General features: G+C 37.8%; 1 protein-coding gene across 1 annotated transcript in view; it reads right to left on the reverse strand.

The window, feature by feature from the left end:
• Nucleotides 1-324: 324 nt before the first annotated feature.
• Nucleotides 325-25,779, reverse strand: part of CA10 (carbonic anhydrase X) — a gene marked incomplete at its 5' end in the record, with an annotated part of 121,129 nt that continues 95,674 nt past the window's right edge. Inside the window, 5 exons of the mRNA XM_010288533.1 lie at nucleotides 325-615; nucleotides 1,466-1,640; nucleotides 4,789-4,943; nucleotides 12,358-12,430; nucleotides 14,122-14,217. Coding sequence (XP_010286835.1) covers nucleotides 593-615; nucleotides 1,466-1,640; nucleotides 4,789-4,943; nucleotides 12,358-12,430; nucleotides 14,122-14,217 — 522 coding nt within the window. The remainder of the gene's footprint in view (nucleotides 616-1,465; nucleotides 1,641-4,788; nucleotides 4,944-12,357; nucleotides 12,431-14,121; nucleotides 14,218-25,779) is intronic.

Here is a 25,779-nt window from a genome sequence, read left to right on the forward strand (position 1 = left end):
TTTATATTCTGCAGTGATATATTTACAATACTTATCTCTCAAAGTCTGTCCCTTTTTTAATTAAATGAACAGAAAGATCGTAACCTAGAAGTAAGCTTCCTCTACAGTCGTCTTGTTCTGTCTTGTCAGTATCCATTAATGATAGTGAAATAATGAGAGCTTTCCAAGGATTACTTGGCACACAGAACACAAATCCACTTTGATGCTGTACCGAGCCGCCTTTTTTCTTTTTTTCTTTTTTCTTTTTTTTTTTTTTTTTTTTAATTTGAGGGAGGGAGGGAAAAGAGGAAGAATTTCGTATGTACAAAGGCTGAAAAGTCTTTCTTTGTGAAGCTAAATTAGTTCAGGAAAACCGTATCAAAATTGTAATGACATTTACTGTAATACTGTCTTTTTACTTTTTTTTTTAATTACCACTGATCATATGAATGATTTTTTAGTTGCGTTTCCAACATGGCAGCTCTTTTCCAACAGCACGTTTGCACATGCTGTCACGAACCCAAAGAGAGTGAGGCTGGGTGCATTCTAGATTATGTCAATTCACAGTAGTAGCATTCCACTGAGGTTATGGGTTCTGCCTGCTCTGTCTTACTTACTTGAGGAGCCATTCATTTACTGAAAGGAAAGAGAAACAAAACAAAAACAATTATGCTTTAATAAACTTCAAATATGAAACTGGCTGGATTTAACACTGTATAAGGCACTTAAAATGTCTTGAAAAAGCCAGGAGGTTCAGTTTCCTCCTTTTTGGAAAAGAATTAAGTCTGAATGACCTTCTTTGAAGTATTGCAACTCAATCATCAGCCTTGTTGCTGAAAATGTGTTTTCTTTTCCACCCTTCAGTAATATTGCTTCATAACCATAGTATTATTGGTAAGAAGGCACTTTTACACCATTATTGCACGTAATACAACTGTGTGTGCATAGGCTAAAAGATGCATAAGACACGTTACAGCTCAGTTGTGAGCCACCAGCTCTGGCAATGTAAGACTCTACCAGCTGGTGACTGGGTTGGTTCATTTGTTTAATATCCATTGCATAATACAACACTTTCCAGTTTGGGTGTTTGTTATGGTGGTGCACCTCCATTCTTTTGTTTGAGATCTGCTGTCATCAAGACTAGCTCATCCCCCTTTTTCTTTCCAAGGTGGGTAAAACAGAGCAGAATGTACTTTTTAAGGTAAGAAGACTTTAAAATGAGGCTAGAAAACTGATGGCCTGTCCTATCCACTTTAAAAAAAAAAAAATTAGATGTCCCAAACTGTTTTTTGTCATGCTTTTTCTGCATGTTTCTGGGCAAGTTTCCTCATCCATTTCAAATATGTAATGTTTGACTCATACTATTAGTCCCCCAGATCTGGAGTTTCATCTGTTTTTATTTGTACGCTTTGTTATGCACTTGGGTTTCTCAAAGAAAAGAGTTCAGTGTAAGCATAGAAAGGATTATTTTGGAGGTAGAACGTACCTCTATACTGTAGTTTCTGTGCTCTATTGTTTGGACAATCTTTTCCCTGTAAACTAAAGTTGATATTAGTTCGGATACATCGATTGTTGAGAGGCTGGACTGGTCTGAAATTGTCGCTCATGCTCAGAAATATCTGTGATGGCTGATTCTGGCTTAGCAGTCGTAAAGAATGCATCTACACAAAATACAAAACAAGGATTTTTAGTACTGGTCTTTCATGTAAGTAAACAACATACAACACTATTAAATAGACTACTTAATAAATGAAAGTTAAACAGAATTTCAGTGATTTTTAGCCAGAGATGGGTTGAAAAACTAACTTGAGGTAAAACCGTTCCTTCTGTGGTCCTCTGTTTCGGAGCACCATTTTAAACGAAAGTAGCTAGTTTTGGTGGAGTAAATGAAAATGGTATGAGATGTCCTTTGCTGATCGGGAAACAAATGTAATCCACAGTACTGGATGGCAGCAGCTGGTACAGAGAAAATGAACTTGTTGAATAATGAGAGCTAATTTCCTAAGGTTTGTAGCTGTGAGCGAAGCTTCCAGTTGAGAAGACACAGTTTTGGATGATGGTACTCAAGAACAAGATATGGCCAGTTAGAATGGGCAGGATAACTGAGAGATTCACGCTGCTGAATTAAAGAAATTGATGATGTTAAAAAGTGAAATCCTTTCTCCATTGACAGGTCTGTCTTGATACTGTGTGCTGTGTCTATAGTGTTCTGGTAGACTCTGGCCTTCTTTTGAGATGGCTTTACAGAGCAGACAGGGAATTACTGACTCATCCAGGACTTCCAGTGTGCCCAGCAGCCGTTGGATGCAAACTACAAGCAGACAGCAATGGTTCTTATGATGACTATGCAACTGTGCAAAAAGCATGTTAATTGGTTCAAGTCAACCAAAACCTTTCAAATTTTGTATGGAAAACTGGAGGGGGGAAAAAAAAAAAGCTGCAATTTGTAAATCAGAAACTCTCAAAATATTTTGGTTTAAAAATATAAAAAGAAAATATTTTCCACATCAGTGTGTACGATTTAAGAGGTTTGGTTGTGGCATCTAATGCTTAAATGGGGAAATCCAGTAGCTGAGTTTTACATACTTAAAATCTTTAATAGCTTCCAGGGAAAACTTGTGCATTATTTTTTGAGTCTGAGCACACAATGTAATTAGTAAGTATTCCATGAAATCAATTTGCAGCACTAATAGTGGAGGATGTAACTAACCAGTAAAGCATGACAAGGAGTAAGTATCATGAGATTATAACCTGTAGGTACTAGCATAGTCTCCAAAAATATTCTAATCCTTTTTTTGTACATTAATGTTGTGACTAAAAATGTTGCTTGTAGGAAAATGTTCAGGTGTCCTGCTTGAAAAGTTCAGAATGAACAGCATGTCTGCCCGCACTCAGCTGTGTCCTTCTCACAAATGACCCATTTAGAAAAGAAACAAAGTGTTTTCTCTGTATCTAGGAAAAATTGGACAGAAGGAATATCACAAAGATAAAACATCTCTCAGTCTTTTTAAAGTCATCTTATTTACAATATTAATATGATTTTTAAATCCCAAAGTAATATTTAGGGTTGTTTTATCATTCCTCATTTAATTTCTCAGGCCAGATTGCTCTGCTGCATGCTTGGGACAGGCAGATGGTGGTTCAAGTATTCCTTTGGGATTCTAGTACGCAAGAGAACAGTTTTTAGTTCAGCTCACAGCTCTGTAGGCAACTCACTGATGGAAGCTCTGGAGAAGAATGTAATTGGTGTTAAATTTGCTGTTTTCTCATGTTAGGCCTTGGATTGTAAGCGAGTCATACAGAAATGTAGTCTTTATGGCTTTTTCACTGATGTGTTTAGTCAACAGCATAATTTTGACTATGAAATGAATTGCATTTTCTTTTATGTAATTTATCCTGCTTCTTTCTAATAGGGGCTTCCATTTTTCAATCTGATTTTTCTGAAGATATTTGTATTGTCTGTCCTGTCATCTTATTCTATACCAGAAAGCACTAACTGATTTTTTTCAAGGAGGACCCATATATTGGATCTGTGTCACATTAATGTGCTATTGATGTGTGTTTAAATGGCCACATGTGTCACTGACAATTTGTCTGTTTCTTTCTGACCTAAGACTGGCCTATGTTATACTTAACTGAGGTTAAGTATATAAATTATTTTTGTACAACACCGCTATATTTGTTCTAGAATCACCATATTTCTATTCATAGTGTTATAATTTAGTTTGGAAAAGACCACTGGAAACCATTTGGTTCGAGCCCCCACTGAAAGTAGAATCATAGAATTGTTTAGGTTGGAAAATACTTTTAAGATCATGAAGTCCAACTGTTAACCTAGCACTGCTAAGTCCACCACTAAACCATGTCCCTAAGCACCACATCTACACATCTTTTAAATACCTACAGGGATGGTGACTCGAGCACTTCCCTGGGCAGCCTGTTCGAATGCTTGACAACTCTTTCTGTGAAGAAATTTTTCCTAATATCCAATCTAAACCTCCCCTGGTGCGACTTGGGGCTAGTTTCTCTCATCCTATCACTTGTTACTTGGGAGAAGAGACCTACGCCCACCTCACTACAACCTCCTTTCAGGTAGTTGCAGAGAGCAATAAGATCTCCCCAGAGCCTCTTTTTCTCCAGGCTAAACCACCCCAGTTCCCTTAGCTGCTCCTCAGAAGATGCATGCTGTAGACCCTTCACCAGCTTTGTTTGCCTTTTAGACATGCTCCAGCACCTCAGTGTCCTTCTTGTAATGAGGGGCCCAAAACAACACAGTATTCAAGGTGTGGCCTCACCAGTGCTGAGCACTAGTACTGATCACTGCCCTAGTCTTGCTGGCCACACTATTTCTGATATAAGCCAGGATGTTACTAGCCTTTTTGGTTACCTGGCCACACTGCTGGCTCATAGTCTGCTGGCTGTCAACCAACACCCCCCAGGTCCTTTTCTGCTGGGCAGATTTCCAGCCACTCTTCCCCAAGCCTGTAGCATTGTACGGGGTTGTTGTGACCCAAGTGCAGGACCCGGCACTGAGCCTTGTTGAATCTCATACAGTTGGCCTCAGTCCATGGATCCAGTAGGGCCCACCTCAAAGTACGTATCGGTGGTATAGGTACTTAAGGAGCTCTAAATAGTTAATATTTTTATTTTGGCAAAATAGTCTTCAATGCTTTTGCAAACTATAAATTGCAGGCAGAGATCCCTACAGCAAAAGGTTGAATCTGATTTTGTATGTAAAGCTACAAATATATATGTTTAAAATATTCTTTTGTACCTATACTAGATCAAGTAATTTTTAATTATTTTTACCTGCATCCTTGTTATGTAGACAGGTTTGTTCATTATTATCCAGCTTGCTGTTTCATAGCAGGGTGGAATTGTCATTGACCCATCATATGTAATGAAACTAGAGGTCTCTGGATAAAGTTCCTCAATATTAAGCCCCTGTAGTAAGTATGCATCATCTGGAAAATAAAGGAGGAAAACAATTGAGATAAAACAACAGCTTCACAAAAAAATATCCCACCCTTTTTTACATACAAACCTTATTCGAGAACATCATCATTGGTTTTACAGAAATATGAAGTGTAATGAATGTATATTTCTGAATGCTCTGGCAGTTTGGACAAGAACAAGTAACACGAATTCACTAATTATGCTTAGGTTGAGTTCTACTCTTAGATACCCATGCACACCTTCTGTGTTTAGCACAAGCATTCACAGTGAAACTCTGAATCTCGTTTAAGAACTGGAGTTAAGAGCTTCTTGAAGTTGCACTTATTGATTTAGATGCAGCAGTCTTCAGAGAACGTCGACTTACCATATTTTGGAGTGATTAACAATTTTTGCTCAACAAAGCCTCGGGAAGGCCAAGAGTGTTAAAACTTAATTGCCCTTTTACCACAGGAGAAAGTTAAGGTTAATGCATGATAATAAAGCTGCTCAACGAAGCCTGTTGGCCTTTCATGTGCACAGTGGGGTGGATGCAGTGCAAGCTCACTCAGAATGCTAAAACTGTGGTGGAAAAGTATGCTGGAGAGCAGTTTTCTAGGGTCCCTGTTTTTATTGTAAGTCTCTCTGGGAATTAATGAGGTATCGCTCTGCAGCAGAATTCACTCTCTGGACATGTACCAAAATATAATGAGATATGGTTATGTCTTTTTTTAAAATTCATCACATTTTCTATACTATGCTTTATTTCCCTTGTGTAATGCTGGCCCTACAATATTTTTGGCAGTGCTGTCAAAACCGGAGCTCAGATTTTCCTGCCAGTTCTTAGGCTGCAGGAGTTCCCTAATAGGGGGAATACTCAGGGATATACTCACTTCTGATATGCTACTGCTATCACCTATCTTGGAGAAAGCTGGGCTGGTTATGAGCTGTAACATTGTGAAATCTCTTTGTATGCTTTCCCTTGCATGTAGTGTGTTCAATGCGGTTCATTTGCAGAGTGAGTACTAAAATGTGGGCAAAGCAAGCTGCATGTTTAGGTGTGTTTCCTCTTTCAATACACAATAGGAACTAGCATTGATTTTAATGGAAGGTAAGGAAGATAGTACAAAGAAGACAGTGCTCAGATGAAAGAGAAATGTTGAAAGTGCATCTTTTAAGTCAATGTCAATAATTCAGGCATTTCTGTTGGGATCTCTGTTTTTCATGTACCATTCACTGTAAGTTTAAACAGTTTTGGGTTTGGTGGGTGGTTGTTGTTGTTGTTTTTCGTTTTGTGGGTTTAAAATTTAAAGATAAAATGTTCCTTAGCCATTGGGAAAAGATTGTAAATGGAACCAAGGAAAGAAATATGAACGATCAAGGAAGTGTATAAGAACTAAAAAAAGAGAAGAGTAATTTAACTTGAATTTAACATATTATAGCTGAAGGACAAAGCTTAGATGAGCAAAACACTTGTCTCATACTATCTAATGGATAAAAAAGAGGCTCTGCAGGCTACTGTTTTGGGTAACAGAAAATAAAAGAACACAGGCAAAGCAAATGTGACCTTTTTTTTATTTTGACATAGTGCAGACAATATGCTACAGGCTTCTGGGGTAGCAATATTAGTGGCTACAGCATCAGTTAAAAGTGTCAAGGTGAGAGTGTAATATTTACACCAGATTGACCAGTGCCTTACAGGTATTTCATATTTTAAATGTGTTTGTTATTTTATAAAATGAAAGGACAGGCCCAGGTTATAAGTTTGTCAGAAATACAGCCTTCTGCCATGTTCTTGCACTTTGGTATTGCCATACTGTACAGCTGGATCTTCAAGTAGAGGGGAAAGTACCATTAGCGTCTTGTAGTGGCTGACTGTCACCTTTTTTAACATGGTCAGCCTTCACTGTCCTATGGCCTGGGATGCAGAGTCTTTTGAAGCCCAAAAGTTTCCAGACAAAAGTGTAAAATCATTGCTACAGTATTGAAGTCAAGATGCTGTTAAATTTTAACAGCTAGAGATGACTGAATACACCTGTGTCCTATTCATTAAAAACATTGTTTGCAGTGCAGCAGTAATTTTGCTAGAATTACATGAGAGGAGAATGAATGCATTTTTTCAAGCCAGTGCCTGTTTTCAATGAGTCGTTGCACATTTCTTCCCTTTCCCACGTGAACAGCCTGTTCATTATTTATGAACCATGGAGAGTGGTGTGTTAGCTCCAACAGGCATGGAGTCAGTCAGAATAGATAGTTTCAAACTCTAAGGACCAAATCTGCTTTGTCACGTCAATATTGACTTTGGCTGGGCTAAAATGATTTAAAATCATTAAAGGTAGAATTTGCCCTGAAATGTTTGCTACGAGATGGAAAGCTAACTAAAGATTTATACAGATGAAGGATATTGATTATATGTATTAAAAAAATATATATGTTATGTATAAAAAATGTTTTGTGTGTGCCACATTCTAGTTGACTAACTTGTATTCAGAACAGTGCACACATTATTAACAGTAGTGCTACTTATCAAACGGAAGGTACAGAAACAGATTTACTGCTGGCATTAGTGCACGTAATCGTGGGGTTTTTGGAGTTGCCTCACACTGCTTTAATAGAGAATGTAATTCGTTATTTTTATATGGCCTTGCAGCTTTTGTCTGTGGATTTACAGTGTTGAGTTATTCTCGGAACACAATAACACTCCGGGCGTGGAATATGGCATGTTAACAGTATGGGAGCAGTGTGGGGCACGGTCCCGCTGCTCATTCAGGCAAGCCTGATATATGTCAGTGCTCTCAAAACCAGCAGAGATGGTCTCCTTAGCCTTACTGATCAACTGCTAGATTACCTTATTTGCATACTGAGGACCTACAAAATGTGTGGCCATCTCCCCCACCAGCACCCAGCAGTGGAGTGGCTCCAAACCTGGTTCATTGCCTCTGCCTTCACTTAGAATACATTTAGGAGAGACAGCGAATTATGTTAGGTGTCAAAATCCATCAGCTGTGATTAATGGGAAACTGAAGGGAAATATCACTTCGGGAGAATGGGAAGATAGAGGTGAATGAAATAATGAAATAAAAGAGTTTGGCTAAGTAAAAGCAGTATTTAGTCATGTCTGTATATGGGTTGTATTCCCCTGGGAAGTCAGATGACTCCGTGAGAATGGCCTGAGAAGACGACAGAAATACTGGTTGTCAACATTTTCCCCATGCTCTGCTGTTTCCCTTTCTCACATTTTGATAAATGTTTCCTATTCTGGAACTGAAACAGAACTTGTGGGTTTGCACTAATACTAGACTGCAACTCTTTAGTGTCTTGTCTCTTATTATATTTATTGCAAGTAGGTAGTTCAAAATAGTCAAAATCGCCATGTGTGATCTCTTGCCAGTAATAAACTTCCTTTAATAAACCCATTCAGCCTTTACTAGATTCTCACCATCATTCCTATCTACAGCCCACATTCTGTTTATCTTGATCTGCTTGTGCCTTAGGGTGATTTCTGAACTCTTCTATACAAATTAGATTTTTATTAAATTTCATATTCATTTACATAAAGGCCTTGACTCTGACAATTTTCTTAGCAAATGTTGGAAATTCTCTTCTTTTATCCCTAGTTTTGTAATAGGCGTGTGGGGTCTGATTTTGCAGCAAATTCTACATATGTTCTCTTTAAAACAATAGTATCTATAGGGAATATATTATTTACCGAATGAAGGAAGGTTCATTTGAGTTTGAAGTTCACATCATGATAATCCAAAGAGGGAAAGTACAGCTCTAACTAGATTAGATTTCCAGGGTAAGGAAAGTAGAGGTCCTTAGCTTTTTAAGCCTGAAACAGAGTTTCTCCATTTACCAGCCTTCACAAGTCACTTAGACCCAGGCTGACAGAGACTCATTTTGAATACCTGAGGTCAGTCCCTTGGGGCCTGGTTTGAGACTGCTGAGCTTCTGCTGCTTGTGACAGGAGCTGCAAGAGCTCAGTCCTTCAGAGAATGCACTGAAACATGAACCTTGAGAGATTAATAGTCTCTTATTTCCAGTGATCTGAATCTTAAGCTTTTTTTCAGGATAATCACTTAAAATTAAAATACATTATTTACTCGTACACTATCTATAAAATAGCTAAAGATTGAATTTGAGGAAATTCAGAATTTTACAGTGCTTCTGCCTAGATGAACATGTGCTAGTATTTTGGTGGAGAATGACAAGCCCGAATTTTCATGTGGAATTTTGGGAATCTAAAGTGTTAGATTCTTTCCAATGTTAAGCAAGCACTGAATGAAAGCTAATGTAGCATAACTGTTTTGAAAGAAAGCTAGCTTATCCCCTCAAATGTCATACTTAAAGAAGAATATTAAAGGAGTTTTTCTTTAGAGATATTCACATAGCTATTTAGAGATATTCACTTCTGACTAACGCCTGTTTGAAAGAATACTTGTTTCAACTAGTTCACAGCAGATTCTTTGGGCTGTGATAACAGAATAAAATAAGCATTTAAAATTCCTTGGGGTCCACTTTACTTCACTGTAGCCATTAATATCTAAGAGTAGAAATTCCCCCTTTAATGCATTTTGCCCATGGAAATGTCATGCAGCAGCAGAGATAGCTCTTAATTTTGTTGCTGTTCTTTTAAAAAACTGCTTTAGTTATGTTTTGAACTGTCTGAACCTGCACTCCACTTGTCATTCGCTCCACGCTCCTATTGAGCACACTGGGACTGGTCATTTTGTCAGCAGACTGCCGAATATTGACTTCAGGAGTGGACCCCTAAAGCACAAGCTAAAAAGCTCCAGCTGCTAAAGGCAGAACAGAAATCCTCGCAATGTAAGAGGTAAAATTAGTTTTCAGCAATGATGCTATAATCCATCACGCAAGACAACTGCAAAATTACTTTCAATAACACTTTCACGTTCCCAATTTACACTGAAGAATTCCTAGTCAATACTTGTTACTACAGTAAGTAGCCCAGTGCCCTGCAGAATATTATGTGCACTGTATCTCCCAAGGATTTAATTTTAACAGATAAACTTGCTAGTGATAACAGTAGTTTAAAACAGTTCCGTTAATAATTGATTTTGCAGCCTATGTTATGTGCTCATCTTCATGTGAAATTTCATTTAGTAAACCCAAATTATGTGTGATTGGAATTGCATTTTTCTTCTAAAGAGGCAAAACAACCAATGAAAGGTTGGAGGATGCTGTCAACTCCAGAGAGGAGGAGTACCTCTATGTAAGCACAGTGTACATATGGAATATTTTGTATTGGGAAGGTATGCTTGCCTGCTGGTGTGGGCGATGGTTGCACGCTCACTCATGCAACAAGAGAAAGATGCTGCCGGTGCCTTCCCACCCTGCAGAGCTGTATATCCCTAATCATGGCCTCTCCTCTGCTCCAAGCCACCACGAATTGTCCAGTCTTTGCTCTGCTGGCCAGCCATTGTAGCCAAGGGGTACAAAAAAGGCTGTGACACTCATGTAAATGCATGAGATACAGTTGCTGTGATGGGAAAAATGAGGCAGGAGTCATCTTCTCTTATTCAGGGTGTGAGACCTGGCAGGTCTGTGTGTCTGTATGCGGGGAAAAGCAGCTTCCTTAGTGGTTCAGTCAGAGATCTTCTGGCCAGTCCCCAGACAGAAGCCATGAATATAAATATGAGTAAATATGAGTAAAAGAGCCTGAAAAAGCACATACAGCCACAATGATAACTTCCCGTCTCTAGGCTGCTGCAGTAGCACTGGTAGGCAGAAAGCTCTTACAGAACAATATTGCTGTGTTTTTGCTAAGAATCAAGACAGGCAGTTTAAAAACTGGGATAATCTCCCACTTCTTCCATGCAGAGAAGACAACATTTCACAGTGATAAAACAATCTGGAAAAAATGTTTTGAGGGGGAACCCTCTGTCACCTTCCTTTCTATAGGTATCATGGAGAACAGAGGTTTATCGTAATAGAGGCCTCTTCTTTGGACCAAAGATGTACCAAGATTTGTTAACTGTAAGGTAAAATTAGAGAAACATCAGTGGGAAGAAGGGTGTGTGTTATAGGAGAGGACAAGGAACTATCTACTTCAGAATGGGGTTGGATTTGCTCTGTTATTCAAATTCTATGTTGTATGGCAAGACACAAAATCTTTCTAGTGCTCTCTTGTTCAGGAATTGGTGGGTAAAATTCTGTTCAGTGTAAAATTCACTTTATGTTGGTCTCAAATCTACGCTTTTTCTTTTTACAATCCTGACACTGAAGGGAGGGGGAAAAGATGGAGTCCATGGGAAGAAATCAGACTGTGTACTTCAGGGATGCGTATAGAAATCTTTCCAAACCTTTCCATCATAAACCTGAAGTTCAGTGACTTTCGTTGAAGTTAAATGGACATATAAGATCTCTGGAGTTTAAGATGCGAAGTTTTTCAAGTAACAGTATGTTGCTGTGGAGTATATAGTACAATATATTTAATTTACAGAGAGGTAAACTGAGGCGAACCCTAGTAGAATTGTAAACCAAATCCTGGAGTCCCGACAACCATTCTCATTCCCGTTATCATGAACAGCTCTCTCCCAGCTTTCATAAACAAAAGCAAAATCAATGAAGTTATGAAAAATGTTAAGTCATTGTTTACAGAATAATAAACAAAGGCTGAGTTTTACAATACTTTCTTCATTTTTTCCAGTCTGCTGTGTACTTTCTGAAAGTTAAATTCTGGTATAGTTTAACTTATTTTATTAACTTAATGGCTGCTTAGAATTCAAGTGAATATTTGACAAAGGGAATAAGGTTTTCAGGAGAAGAGCTTTAATTCGTTCCATTGAGATATATGTATTTTTCATTACTTTCTCTAAACTAGCCTAATTTTCACTGACATTTAAGCTCCAGTTTTCCACAAGTTCAATATACTAACATGGAATTATTGAGCATTATCAGTTAAAGGCTTTCCAAATGTGAATACAGCAAATGTACATGCTATTTTAATGACCTCTTTATATAGCCATTAATTGCAACAATAGTTGAATAGAAATGCCATAACTTTTCTGTACAAAGAGAAAGCATTAATGAATACTAAATCCACAGTTAATGATGCAGCATCTTGACATAACTTGATTTGATATAATCCAGGCTGCTCCGCATGTTACTTTTATTGCTAGCAGTAGGCAGTTTCTCCCAAGTAGTCTGTGTGAATACAGTATATGTATGTGTTAAGTATAATTTCATTAATTTATTACTTGTTCAAACATAAAATAGCCTTTGAAGTTCAAAATTCATTTGATAAACTGATGACCTTTCTAGATTTTTCACGTTCCCAAGTTTATCATATGGAGTTGCTGGCAATGCAAACTTGGTAATTTTTGCCCATAATGAAGTGCCTCTTGTTTCAGTGGATCACTAAATATGTTATTTGATACTAAAAGCATGCAGCTGTAGACATAGTAAACAAAAAAAGAAACTTACTTTTATACGTTATTCTCGTTATGGTGTCTCTGTTAAGCATACGATTTAGAAACGGATTTGATGATTCAGATACCTACAGAAGAGAAAATACGCAATGTCAAAAATCTTTTCACAGACACTTCCTTTCTGGAAATGTAGCTGTTTTGTGTGTACACACACATGCACACACACACTCATTTCCTCCCTCCTGCCACCCCTCCAAATAGTTTCTGTCTTTTTTTCACTGTTGTGGGAAGAGGAAATAGTTACTTGGATATTTTTCTAACAAAACTTGTTAGAAAGTTGGTATCTAAAAAGAAATCTAAAAAAACGGGGATGAGAGAACAAGATTAATAGAAATTAATGTCTGAATACAAATGCAAAACCAGTTTCTTTTCCTCTAACAGCTTTTATTTTGTTTGCAGGTGGTTAATGTAACTAGGCAGGATTTTCATATAGTATTCTATTATTTTTCTATTTATTGAGAAATATATTTTCCTTGCAGCAGACTATTTAGATTGCAAATAAAATCTGCCTTCCCTTTGTTTTACATACAGGTATGAAATGCCTAAATTTCACCCATATGGTCTCCCAAGTATGTATACATACACATAAAATGTTCAGCCTACATTAATATGAGCATACCTGAAGAGGATTTAGAGGAAAAATGACAGAGGGCTTAGAAGCATTGCTGTTGTGTTGTGGTTTTTGGGGGGATGTAGGGTGTATGTACTTTAAAAACAATATCATTGTTGATTATTCAAGTCAGACCACTGGGTCATTTTCGATGAAAAAAGGTAACCTAAATATCTTTCTTAAACGTTATACTTATATGAAAGGGCAATATTCTCATCTAATTATTCACTATGCTCTGTGAAATGCATATTTTAATTCTGAGGTTAATGCTTTGTCAGGAACTTTACCTTATGAAATGGGATTAGAGAGTACTAGAGGGAATTAATAGATACCCAATACGTAAGTTCTGATGATGAAAGCTGTTTATTTCAGCATGAAGCACTTACTCAGAAACACATGCTTTTTTAGACTGATGAAACAGAGATACATCATGGCAGAAAGTAACAACACTTCTGGAAGAAGTGCATTCTTCACAGAAAGTGAGAGAAAAGGTGTCTCCAGTGTAATTAGGGAGGTTTGAGTAAACTGTTAAGTCTTGAGTTCAATGCTAGATCCCTGTAATTTATAGATGGTAACTATGCATCTTGAATGCAACAGGATGGAGACTAAAATATGACAAAATATTCACATGTCTTTCTAGCTCTGTGAAATGGAAGATATAAAGAGTTATACTTTTAATGTTGTTTCAGTTTTGATAGTTTAAGATGTTTTAAGTAACACTGTGGGTAAACCTTAATTTGCTGACTTTGAAACATTAGCATGTGTCCAAAGAGCAAACATGCCCTCTTTTCCAGGGTCTCCACCTACTAGGACAGATTTACTTTTAACTGAGTGAATAACATTTCATGAAGAAATACCAAATCTGCAAAATCAGTAACTTTTGTCATAGCCATTAAAGTGTTACGAGTGATGTTTGTGATATAAGGATTTCCTGCCCCGCCATCCCTTTTCATTTTTCTTACATTACATTGTAAATACTTTGGGGTAGAGATTGTGTGTTCAGTTCCTAGGATAACACTGTCTCTGGATTCCAGATCAGAGCCTCTAGATTGCTACAGTATAATGAGGAGTCTAATTCCTAGATTTGCAGCTCATGGGAAAAGAAGTCTCTTGTCTATATATCAGGTATTGATAGCACTGAATACTTACTTTCATAAATATGGAAACTACCACCAACCCATTAGGACTCTTGGCAGCTTCTGTGACATTTGTGTACAGCTCATGGTTATAATGGATTAGTTGAACCTAGAAAACAGAGATAGGAAAGATTACAATTAAATGGTAGAAAATCATACTGTACAGTGTTTGCAAATACTCTCTATACACCAATTGGTTTGGATTAGGATCCCATCTATGTTTAGGATACCTTGTAACAGTGCAATTTTTCAGAGGTTTGCAACACACATGATTTTAATAATTTCAGTCACCATCTGGCTCCAACTGGCACAGCACCAGCATGTTTTCTTCTAAATTGCCAGTAAGTGAATTTACTCACATCAAGTTATGAATTGCACTGTAGGGGCTGACATTTCCCTGTTGCAGCCGCACTTGCTATGGGCATCAAGTAATCTGTACTTTTCACCCTCAAGCCAAACACAGAGGAGTTGGGTTGAAATATTTGAAGAAACATATGGGATAGGGGTTTGGAACTGTTTAAACCAGCACTCGCAGAATTCAAAATACTAATACCCATTGGCCCCAGACTTTACAAACTTGGTTACAAAAGCTCCTACAGTTAGGCTTACTTACTGTATTATTGTTAACCAGGTTCTCCTTAGCTCCTACAGCTTTCCTTCTGCTTTTTAGTTTTATGATTTACTGGAACTTTTAAATTATGAAGGCACAGTTCATCTCTCTCCCTGCTTATGTAAATGTCTTACCTTAGGATAATGGTATTGGACACGGTTACCATTTATATTGCAATTTGTAGCCTCACTTTTTTGCAAGAGATCAACAACTTCAATGAACTTGTGAGGCAGTTAAGTAGTTCTAAGAATTTGAAAGGCTGGTTAGCCCTATTTAGCCTAAAGATATATTTCTTAATTTTCAGATGTCAATTAGAGAAGTAAGGTCATTGCTCTGGTATTTTCAGAATTGCAGCAGCCTGATGTTTGTATTTAAAAATCAGGTGTCATTCCATTTGCTGGCATAAATCTAAAGGCTGTCCACTTAAATTTCTGCATTTACACACTATGAACAAGATCAGTATTGATCTAATTTGATTAGACTTGATCTATGTTTGGTGGTCTTTTTAACTGTGCAAATGGCCAAAGACGAATGCTGTCAGTGAAGAAATTTCATCATGGTGTGCTTTCCATGTTTATAGTAAAGAAAAAAGTAACCCCACCCCCCCAAAAAATGAAATGGGCTTTAGTGCCTGCATTGATGATTTTGTCTTTTGGATGAATGCAATGTCTGGTGCTTCAGTAGTGAAATACAACTGCAAGGATTTCTCTGCAAGAATGACCTCCCTATATGATCTGCAGTGCACAATCAAGTTGCAAAGACAAAGCCTTGCTTCACCATCCAAATATGTATGTTCACAAACACGTGTACTAGTAGTGATCTGAATTATAACAGCGTCCCAATTTATATGTAACTTACACCATTATTACCCCAGTCTATGATAAGTGGAGAAATAAATAATGTGTCCAGACTCTGTGAGTGTTCGGACAGTTTTATTTCCTACACTCTGCCCTGACTGCAAAATGTATTCTTCTTCAAAGTAAATTACTCTGAATCAGATCTTACAAAGTTTCCTAACATAAAAATCCTCCCAGTGTTGTCCTCCCGCCACCCCCAAATCCCTTAGCGATACTGTTTTAGTGCTTGGACATTGATGTTAAAAGGGGTAGTGGAAATTCCGAAAGGAAAGAGAATATTTGCAGTAGTAAGATTAGAAGATCTTTGGCACGTAGCTTTACTATCTATAGCTAATGGTTCACAGACCAAAAAAATATGGTAAGGATCAATATTACTGCTGTATTGTGTTAATTTCAGTTACTTTTGTCCTGTCTGGATTGGGAACTATTGGTTGACCTTTTTACAATTCACACAGTAGGCATTTTTTAAGGCAAGTAAACAAACTGAAATGGAACGAAAAAGTAAAAATGTCAAAGAAGCCAATTAAGTCATCTACTAAATTCTGACAGCTAGGGAGCAGGATGAATGCAGTATGTTTTCTAAAGGTCTTGTAAAGAATTAATGATCGCATTTACTCGACAGCACATAGAGGTTACAGGCTCATTAGTCATCACTTTGTGGTACTACTGAATTTTGATAACCATCATGGTTCTGGGGACTGTGCACTCACTGAAAATTTTAGTCTTAATAACGTATTTTTCTTTCTGTGTACAACTATTCATTCTGGCACTTGCTAACTTGTGAATTATCAAGGAAATAAGTGATGAAATCTGCTTTAGACTAGAATTCCTTCTGTACAAAGTCCCAGAATAACAATGAATTAGATGAACTTATTTTATCTAACAAACCAAAATATCTAGTGCAGGAACAGGTAAAAGTAGAGGACCAAATTCTCCTTCCACTCATGGAAGCCGCGAGTCAGTGCCAGACTCCCATTTTTATTGATGGAACTTATGGAAATAAAATTCAGTTATTTCCTTTGCTGATCTATAAATGACCTCTCCACCCGATGTTGCACTGTCTTTACAGTAAAAGTACTTGTCTGAGAACTTTGGCATTCTTTACCAGCAGTTTCAACCTATTTTCATTTCGAGCTTCCCATTCCTGCAGGTTTGTATGCCTCTGCCCCATTCTGCCTCTGCTGATCACACCTCAGTTTGGTAATGAACTGTTTTGCAGAGTGTGCTTGAGAAACCTTACTTCATTATAGTTTGAAAAGATCCCCTTGCCCTGCTATGAATTATTGTTTCTCAAAGATTCCAGTGCTGAATGAAGACAGACTTTTTTTTCCTCTGAAACCTGTCACTTTCTCCGTGTTTGAGTTGCATTCTTCTTCCCTGCACCCAAATTAATTTTAAAGCTGTTTCCATGGCACCATGGTTAAATTCCTTAGGTTTTTCTTTTTTTTAAAAAGGATTGACCATGTAAGGAGACATGATTTTCAAAGTTTCTCATATAGAACAGACTAATTTAGAAAGGTACAAATGAATAAAGATGTCTTAGATATAGAATATTATATGCAGGATAAAGAATATAATTCCTTATTAAATTTCTTCTTTTGAGAATAACTTCTTTAAAGTTGCCTGAAATACCCCTAATCTTACAGTCTGTATTAAATATTACTAGATTTTTCCATGAAAGGTGAAGCAATGCATAACTAAAATTGCTCATAGGTGAAAATATCACTTTTTCAAATGATGACATTGTATTAAAAACAAAGCACAGCAAGAGCAAACTTGCAATGCTGAAAGTACCCTTTGATTCTAGTTTGAGTCTCAGGGCTCAAACACAATACAGAATCTTGTTATAAGCTATTGATTTTCTTTGGAAGATTCCCCCTTTAAGATTAATTTGCTACAGAACAACTGATAGCTCTTTGTTTTCCTCGAGCTATAGAAGTTCTATTTTTCAGGAGACGAGAATTAAGATTAATTACTCTCTTAGCTGATGAAAATCCAGAATGCACCTTTGTTCCATCACCCAAGAATGTGCATTGGACCAGGAGCAGACAGAGCAGTTTTTAGACACCTGAGGTTGGTGGTGTTGGGAATGTCAGCAGGAGCTGATGACAGTACGTTAGGGATAATCTATGGAGCGCACGCTCCTCAGCCTGGTAGTCTGTGTCTTTGGGGCAAAATCATATAGATAGGCTGATATTATGGCTCATGTTCCGACCACTGTGGGCAATACATCTAATTCCCTTTCCTGACACATGCGCATGTGTGTTTATACAGGTAATAACTTGTTCTTTGTCTGTACTTTGACACAGTTCAGCCCTGCACTTACAGTACTTATATTGTTTGTAGTGTTTTTTTTTCCACAATGCATTTTACTTTTTTCTTTCTTGATTCTTCACCCAGGTAAAATGTGCGTCTTTGGGTAGAGCTAATAGGAGGATATTTTCTGTGTGGCATTTGACCAATGCTCTTTGGCTAAGCAAAAGGAGGCAGTTTGCTGTGTTGATGGTTGTGGGTGCCAAACATTCCAGGGACTCTTTTCTGCGATCTTTTAGCAATTTTTTGCTAAAAAGACAAAGACCTGTGAATTACAGAGCTCTGATGTAGTGTGCTTCATAACCATTAATAAAAGTTAGATCACTGAGAGATGTTCTGATGCAGTGAGACATGGAGAAATATGAAACTGAGGGAATTTAAGGTTATCACAGTACTTTACACACAAATGTCTCCATGGTCTTCTTGGGAGTAATGGAATACCCTTTATTCTCACTTGGAAGTGTTCTAATCGAGTACATAAACATTTTGATTTGTAAATGACAAGGGATCCATACCGTGAAGTGAATGGCAGCAGGGAACAGCTGATCTGTAACTATAATATTTGTATTATGCTGTGCTACCTGAGAAACTGTTGGGATACCTGATTGAGAGCAATGACAAAGCATGCTTCCAGCACAGCAGGGAACAAAAGCGAATGAAATTGCTCAAGAAGATGAGTTAAATGTTTGTTTTGATTCAGAGTCCTTGTAAAAAGTGGCTAAGATCTCATTAAGGAAAAAAATTATACATCTTTGTTTCACCAAAGTTTAATAAACAGTAGAAGAAATGTAATTTCTGCATGGCAGGTGTCCAGTGAGGAAAAAATGAGTTAAAACTTATTAATAAAAACACTTTATATTCCAGTGTTAAACTACAGTTGCTCTGACAGGTCTTGTAAAACGTTTTGAAAAGAGCAGTAATGTCATTATCACCTAAGAGTTTTTTATGGTATTAATCTTGTGGATCTGAACCGGTATGAGATTTGAGGTCCTCACTTTGTGAAAGAAATTAGGTCTTTTTAAATGTCCCACAGTTCTAGGATGTGTAATTTATGTGGCTGACAAAAATAATTCTAGATTTGTTTTAAATTAAATTAAATGTACCTCCTGCTTCATGGAATGCTATAGCACCATCTGTGATCCACTATCTTGGTGGATACTCCTGGGCCGCTCAAGGCAAAAGTCATTACAGTGCAAGCAGGGTAAGAACTTTAACTCTCTGGTCCAGCTCTCAGTCCCTTTTTTGCTTTCAGTGAGCCTATTCAAAGTAACAGCTGGAGAACTGGGCTGTTAGTGGGCTCAGAAGAATGCTGTTTGAGATGATAGAAATTATGATTCACGGTAATTGTTTTTGAAAAACAAAAACATCTTTCTCTCAGGCACATGGTACTCGAACATGAAACGTTAGGATGCCAAGGTGATATTACTCACGTGCTTATTAATCAATCCATAGATCTACCTGTCTGTTAATTTTTATGTATAAGCCCACAGCAGTGAGGTGTTGCTGGTAAATTGGTAAAATAAATTTTACAAGACCATCTATACTTCCAGCAGTTTACTTCACATTTTAGCCAGCTACTGTGGTTTTAAGATTAAAATTGGTTAAAAAGATTAACTTAGTTTAACATAACAAAGGAGAAATGCAGAAAACACTTGTTAGAAATAATTTTGTACCTCTCTCTCTGTTCTCCCTATTAAAACCAAGGCTCTTTAAGCTGTTGCTGACCAATGTGGTTTGTGGTGGTTTCTTTGGGGTTTTTTTTACTGCTTTTGACAGTTATTTCATGATTTAAAAGAAATACCTATAAAATACTGGTTTAATAGAAAGGCTTGTCATCCACATGTATAGCAATATGCCAGCAATTGTATCCTAGTTAAATAAAAAAAGATTATAATTATTTTTTACTTAAAAGAATAAGACTAAGAATGCGAGGAAGGAACTCTGTTTTCTCCTGCTTCTGAGCAGATAGCTGTATAAAAGCACGTGCAGAGAAATGCAATAATGCATCATGCAGTAAAGTGGAAATGCAGCCAAGGGTTAACGATACTTGGCTGCAAAATCTACTGCACTACAAATAATTATATGCTGGGAATTAATATTTAAACTACAAATAGTGTCTAACACTTCATTAGACCAGTTGGTAACAAGAACTAACTTGCAATACCTCTGTTCATCAAACGATATTCAACAGTGAGCTTTATCCAGGGTTCTCTGGCAAGTAGTTAACACTGTGTGTTATTTGCAGCATGTATTATGATTCTTAAAAAAAAAAAAAAAAAAAAGAGAAAATTAGCATGGCCTGCTTTAGGTTTAAAGTAGTTATCTCTAGGTGTAGCCATACAAATGAAAGGTGAGTGAGAGTCTTAAGCTTTCTGGGGCATCTGTTCTAAGATACTCTGACTGGGTGTTTAATAGTACTTTGGAAAGAGATTAGTGAGAATCAGATCTGAAGCAGGACAGCCGTTTTGGCTGCTGATCTGGCATCTTAGACTGATGAGGCTGCTAACAGAACAAAACATACTTATTCCTTGCTTATATGCAACCGTTGCAGCTAGAAAATATGAAAAATATTACCTGAACGAAGTGTAGAAAATATCGAAGTATTTCTCTTTAATATTTTTATATGTCCTTATTAATTTTGTAAGTCTTACTTTAATTCATTTGGAAGTAGGAAAAAAGGCTATTTTAGACAATATTTAAAGCCTGATGTTTCTTTAAGCATGCACAGGACTAGAGTAAAACGTACAAATTACTAGCTTAAGAGGTCAGATTGGCTTTGCATGTCTCAGAATTTGCTATTAGGACTTTTCACCTCTGTGCTACCACCAAAAACTTAAGTAAATAATAGGCTGAAGAAAGAAATGCGAAAGGTGATGGATTCCTGCCATCCAAATGCTTCCGGAACTGTTGCAAGTGTCACAATCACTTGTACTCTCTTCCAGATAGTAGGAAACACAATGAAGGAAAAATCCAAATTGAGCCCCAGGGGTACATAGATGTGTCTGTGCTGCTGGTTGCTGTGTGACTTCAGGAGAATTTTTGACAGGGCAGTCATTGCTGAAGCCTTCCACTGCTGATTACTTTAAACATGGGGTATTTTTGGCTGACCTGCCAGTCAACCACTCTTGTCATTCATTGTTAGCAGATGAGCAAGAGCTGGGTAAACATAAATAAATGACACTGTTCTGCAAATCACTCTGTGTGACGATCGAAATGAAGTCTTAGACTCAAATGTTTAATGTTGATTATGTCTTGGCTGATGCAAAATTTCATTGCAAACTGTAATTTGGCACTGACTCAATCCATCATCAACAAAAGTTACATCTTAAGAGAGAATAGAGGTAATGTAGGAAAAAAGGCTATTAGATGAGCCTATCATCATTTCTGGATTCATGCAGGATTTTCTGACTAAACAGTACATTTAAATTGTTTTCGCATTTTAAATACAACAGATGCTCAGACACCATGATGATGAATTCAGTATAAACGCTCCATTTGGGAGATTCAGTTACGTAACGGTGCTCTGAATTTCTGGGAGAATTCTGTATTTCTTTAGCAATCAGACCAGAAAGCAGCAGAAAATGGTTCCTGCAAGTTAAAAGTGTGGTGAAGTAGCGATTGATGCTATTTCTGTTGTACACTGTGTTACCCTGAGACATTAAGTCAAAAAGACATACGTGCTAGGTCACTGAACGGTGTGAGAGAGATGCGTTAACAGTTCAAGCCTTCTCTAACAACATGTGATGCTACTACAGCTCTCAGTCTACCTTGCCAAAGTACCATCTGTAGCTACATTTCTGTTCAAAGGGTGGGCATGATGGGCAAGAGCAGAGAGAGAAATAGCACAGACTGATGAATAAAAGAATAAGAAAAAAAAAGTTAATAGAATTCGGACTAGTTGTTGATCTAGGCCTTATCCCCTTTGTTCTCTTTTTATAATCTGGTAGGGAAAAAATGATGAAGCTTAATATACCCAATGTTAACTAACAAGCAAAGAGAAAAGCTTAGTGTTAGGATTATAAACCAGAAGCAGAAATAAGGCAATTACCAGTTTTACCTCCTCTCTTGCTTATAGAAATACATTGTTAAATTAAGATTATATTTTTTCCATTGCAAAACCAAAGCATGGCATTTTATATTCTTAAAATGACAATAGGATTGTGTATATCAGGAAAGCATATAATAACATGGAGGATGCATTTTAAGAAGCTATTGGTGTGGTCCAGCTGAGGTTCGTAGAAGTCCTTGTCCAGCCCATTTGGGCAGCAGCTCCTGCCTGCCTACTGAATGCTCTTTTTTGTTGCCTGATCTCAGCCTAGCATGGGCATGCAGTCTGTCCTTGCTGCTCCTGCCACGGTGCATGGCTTGGTGACCTCACCTTCCCCACTCCCTGCTGGCAGGTGTAGGATGGGAGAAGAACATAGCACAGGCTGTGTGGAAATTGGCTGCTCTTGCGGTGAGGAGGGGAGGAAGGGGAGATGGTCTGCATGCCCTTTGGGAAGGGAAAACAGCGCATAAACACGGAGGATGGACATATGCGCTTGGTGAGCTGAGACTTTCTGTTTCAAACCAATGGAATTGCAAAATATTAGTAGTACATCCGTTGAAAGTTAAATGTGAAAAAACACACAGGTTCTCATGGGATCTCTCTGAATGATTTATTGACACATGCTTTTCTGTCAAGAGCCTCCTTCCCCTTCAGTGATTGGGTTGCTCACCTATGACTTAAGAAAGTTATGTTCAACTCCTCCTCCGCCCGTAAGTAAATCTTATTACCGTTTCTGCCTCGCTTGCCATCTCTGATATGGGAATAGCTACACTTCTCCAGTAACAATGGTGTGAGATGCTCAGATGTAACATTAACGGTGTTGGGGAAAGCATCTAGATAATGAATGTCATGGTACGAAGTTCGATGTGTGTTATTGATCCATGACAATTTGTGACACATCACCCATAAAAGGTGCAAAAAGAAGCTCAGAATACAAATAGTTTTGGCAGGAGACTGTGGAACACTTGTATTTCCATCACCTTAAAGTGTGGAAACAGGGAAACATTTAAAGCCTGATAAAAGAGGAAAAGAATTTGAAATGGATATAATTGGTAGTGATTGTAGCACTCAGTCTTTGAATGTAAGTTGAGGGCTCAAACACAAAATAGTTTGAAGAAGTACAGATTGACTCAAAATAGCCAAAAACATTTCTGGAATGAATGTTTTGTTGAATTATTGAAGGTTCTTTAGGATATTAATGCTGTGGTAGATGAGATATATTAGACAGTCAAACTTTCAGAAATCATTTGAAGAAATTTCACACCAGGATTTCCTGTTTAAGGTGCAGAGTCAGAGATTGAGAGGAAAGACAACACAGATCTACCCTGCAGGCAGAAAATAAAGGGGTTTTTTTGTTTGTTTAAGAATACCCTGGAAGCTTCTTTGAAAGCTAAGGGAAGTACAAGTGCCTTTTGTTTATGTAAATTGCATGAGACAGTTTCACATTTGTAGTTTAAAAGGTAAGTTTGAAGTTGGGAAATAATGAGCACAGACAAAACAGGAAGACACAAATTATCTAAGAATAGGAGATAGTACAGCTTAAGGCAGACAGCTACAAAATTACCTTGTTTCTAAATGAATTGAGTGGCATTGTACTCAGTAGGAAAGAGAACTGAAACTTAGAAGTCATAACTAAGCCAGTTATCTTTTCTAAAGTAAGCTCTATCTGCAGGTTGGGTGAAAAAAACAGCATATTGGCAAACACTACTCAACAAATGCAGTACAGCATAAATTAAAAGGACATGAAATTATACACAGCAGCATTTGTTTATCATAACAACACATTCTTCTGGGTACCTTGTAAAGGGCACTGAAAATTGCCACATGGTAAGAGCAGTTCAGTACAGTCACACAACTGCAGATTAGCACCATTTACAAACAAACAGAGGATGAAGATGATCACAGAAGCCTTTCCAGTAGCCTTAACTATACCATGGTTGGTTAAAGCTCAAGGATCTAACAATGGTTTTCTTTGTTAGAGCTATTTTCTGCAATTTCTTGTTTTGTATCATCCCTCAAAGATGTTTCCCTGCACAACAAATAAATGTCTCAGCTTCATATAAACAAGAAAAGAACCCCTCCTCTTTTTCATATTTAAATCCTGAAAAGTTTCAGAAACTTTTAAATTATATATTTCAGCACAGTTGCAACCTTTCCTTGCATTGTAATTGTTGCTCAGAATAGCTAAACGCCAATGACTCTGCTTCACAGTTTGCCTTGTCTGTGCAACACAAATACTTAGGAACAAGAAACCATCTGAAAATCCCATCTAAACATTAGGAAATAAAGATGAGAGTTACCTTCGTGAATGCGCCCCAAAATTACACTTATTCACAAGTTTTTAAAGTTAGTAAGTGAAGATCAGTGGAAAAGAATGAAAACCAATTGCAACTTCAACAGAAATATGGTACCTGCCATGGCTCTGTGGGCTGTTTGAGCAGTGAGATGTGAATATTAAACAGACAAAAGGGTGAAGAAAATCAGTTATGCAGACAGCCTCATTGTAAAAAAGTGAATAGCACTTCAGTTAGGAATGAAACAGAGGGTGAAGCCACAGTGCATCATCTCTAACCTTAAAAGCAGATCTGCCTAATGGGATATGAGGTTTGTGAATGGAGGTTCCTGAGCACAGAGTGCTTTGGGCATCTGTCTGTGAGGGTTCATGATCTAATCTGGCTTGTTATGAATCTGGAATCTTCCAGCTGGTAACTCAGCTCTTCACTGGAAAGGGTGGCGAGTGTAGCAACAGCAGTTCAGATCGGCAACACGTGTTTTACAGGTCTGTCTTTAAAGCATAAGTGAGTCCAGAAGGGCCTGGCCTTCAGAATGTTTCTGACTGCCATGCAAATGCCACACACTATTTATTTCTTGCTGCTTCCAGTTCACACTAGAAGAGCTATAGACCCCCGAAATACTAACTGAATGGGGGTCTCCGGTGTCGCTTCCATGGGGGATTAACGTCCGAATGAAGTGAGGGGCTGTGAAAGGTACAGCTGCAGCGCTGCAACGGCCGGCTTTCGACTTGCCTCATCGCGGCACAGTTTCCTTCAGTGGCGTTACTGATCGTAAGTGAGGAGGGGAGGCAGAGAGCAGTGGACAGTGCCTGGCCCTCTCCCATCCCCGACAGCAGCCAAAACATCCTTGTTGTTTCAGAGCGAGTCGCGGGCCCTGCATTCCCCGTGTAGTTAGGGAATTAGTTAGTTAGTGTGGTCACGGTGTGATGGTAATGCTGGCCTGTGGCAGATACTGTGCTTAGCTTTGAATTCACGCCAATCTCATAAAATCATGAAAATATTTACCAATGTTGGTGCACAGTGACCAGAATGGTACTGCTCTTTGTTAGATGTGCAAGAAAAGATCCTTTAATACAAGCAGTGTCTCCTGTGGGTTTTGTCTTGTTTTTCCCCCATGAAATTACTAGTCACAAATTTGACCAGCTGTGGTTTCTTTGGTCAGTCCTAATGCTGTGCCTGCCATCTCTTCCTTTATTTAATTTCTTTGCTATGTACATTATCCTGTGGCATCGCTCTTGCACAGCGAAACAGAACCTCTCTCTTAGTGCACCGATGAAATGGAGCTGAAAATTACAGCAGATCAAAATCCAGCTCTTTGAACTGTAATGTTAAGAACTCTTTGACCAAAGCAGATGCCTAATTGAATGCTACTTTATTACTTTGTCAAGCTTACATTGTTAAGCACGTATTTGATTTCATTATACTGCAGTCAACAATTTGTTGTTGTGGTAAGATATGCTGGTTTGTAATGTCTATAGGCAAAGTTGCATTATACTTTAAATGCAGCTAGTGCTGTCTTTAGGTTTTGAGTTATGGACCAACAGTGTAA

This window comes from Phaethon lepturus, unplaced genomic scaffold, assembly GCF_000687285.1.
Source record: "Phaethon lepturus isolate BGI_N335 unplaced genomic scaffold, ASM68728v1 scaffold7566, whole genome shotgun sequence".
In the NCBI taxonomy this organism is placed as follows: domain Eukaryota; kingdom Metazoa; phylum Chordata; class Aves; order Phaethontiformes; family Phaethontidae; genus Phaethon; species Phaethon lepturus.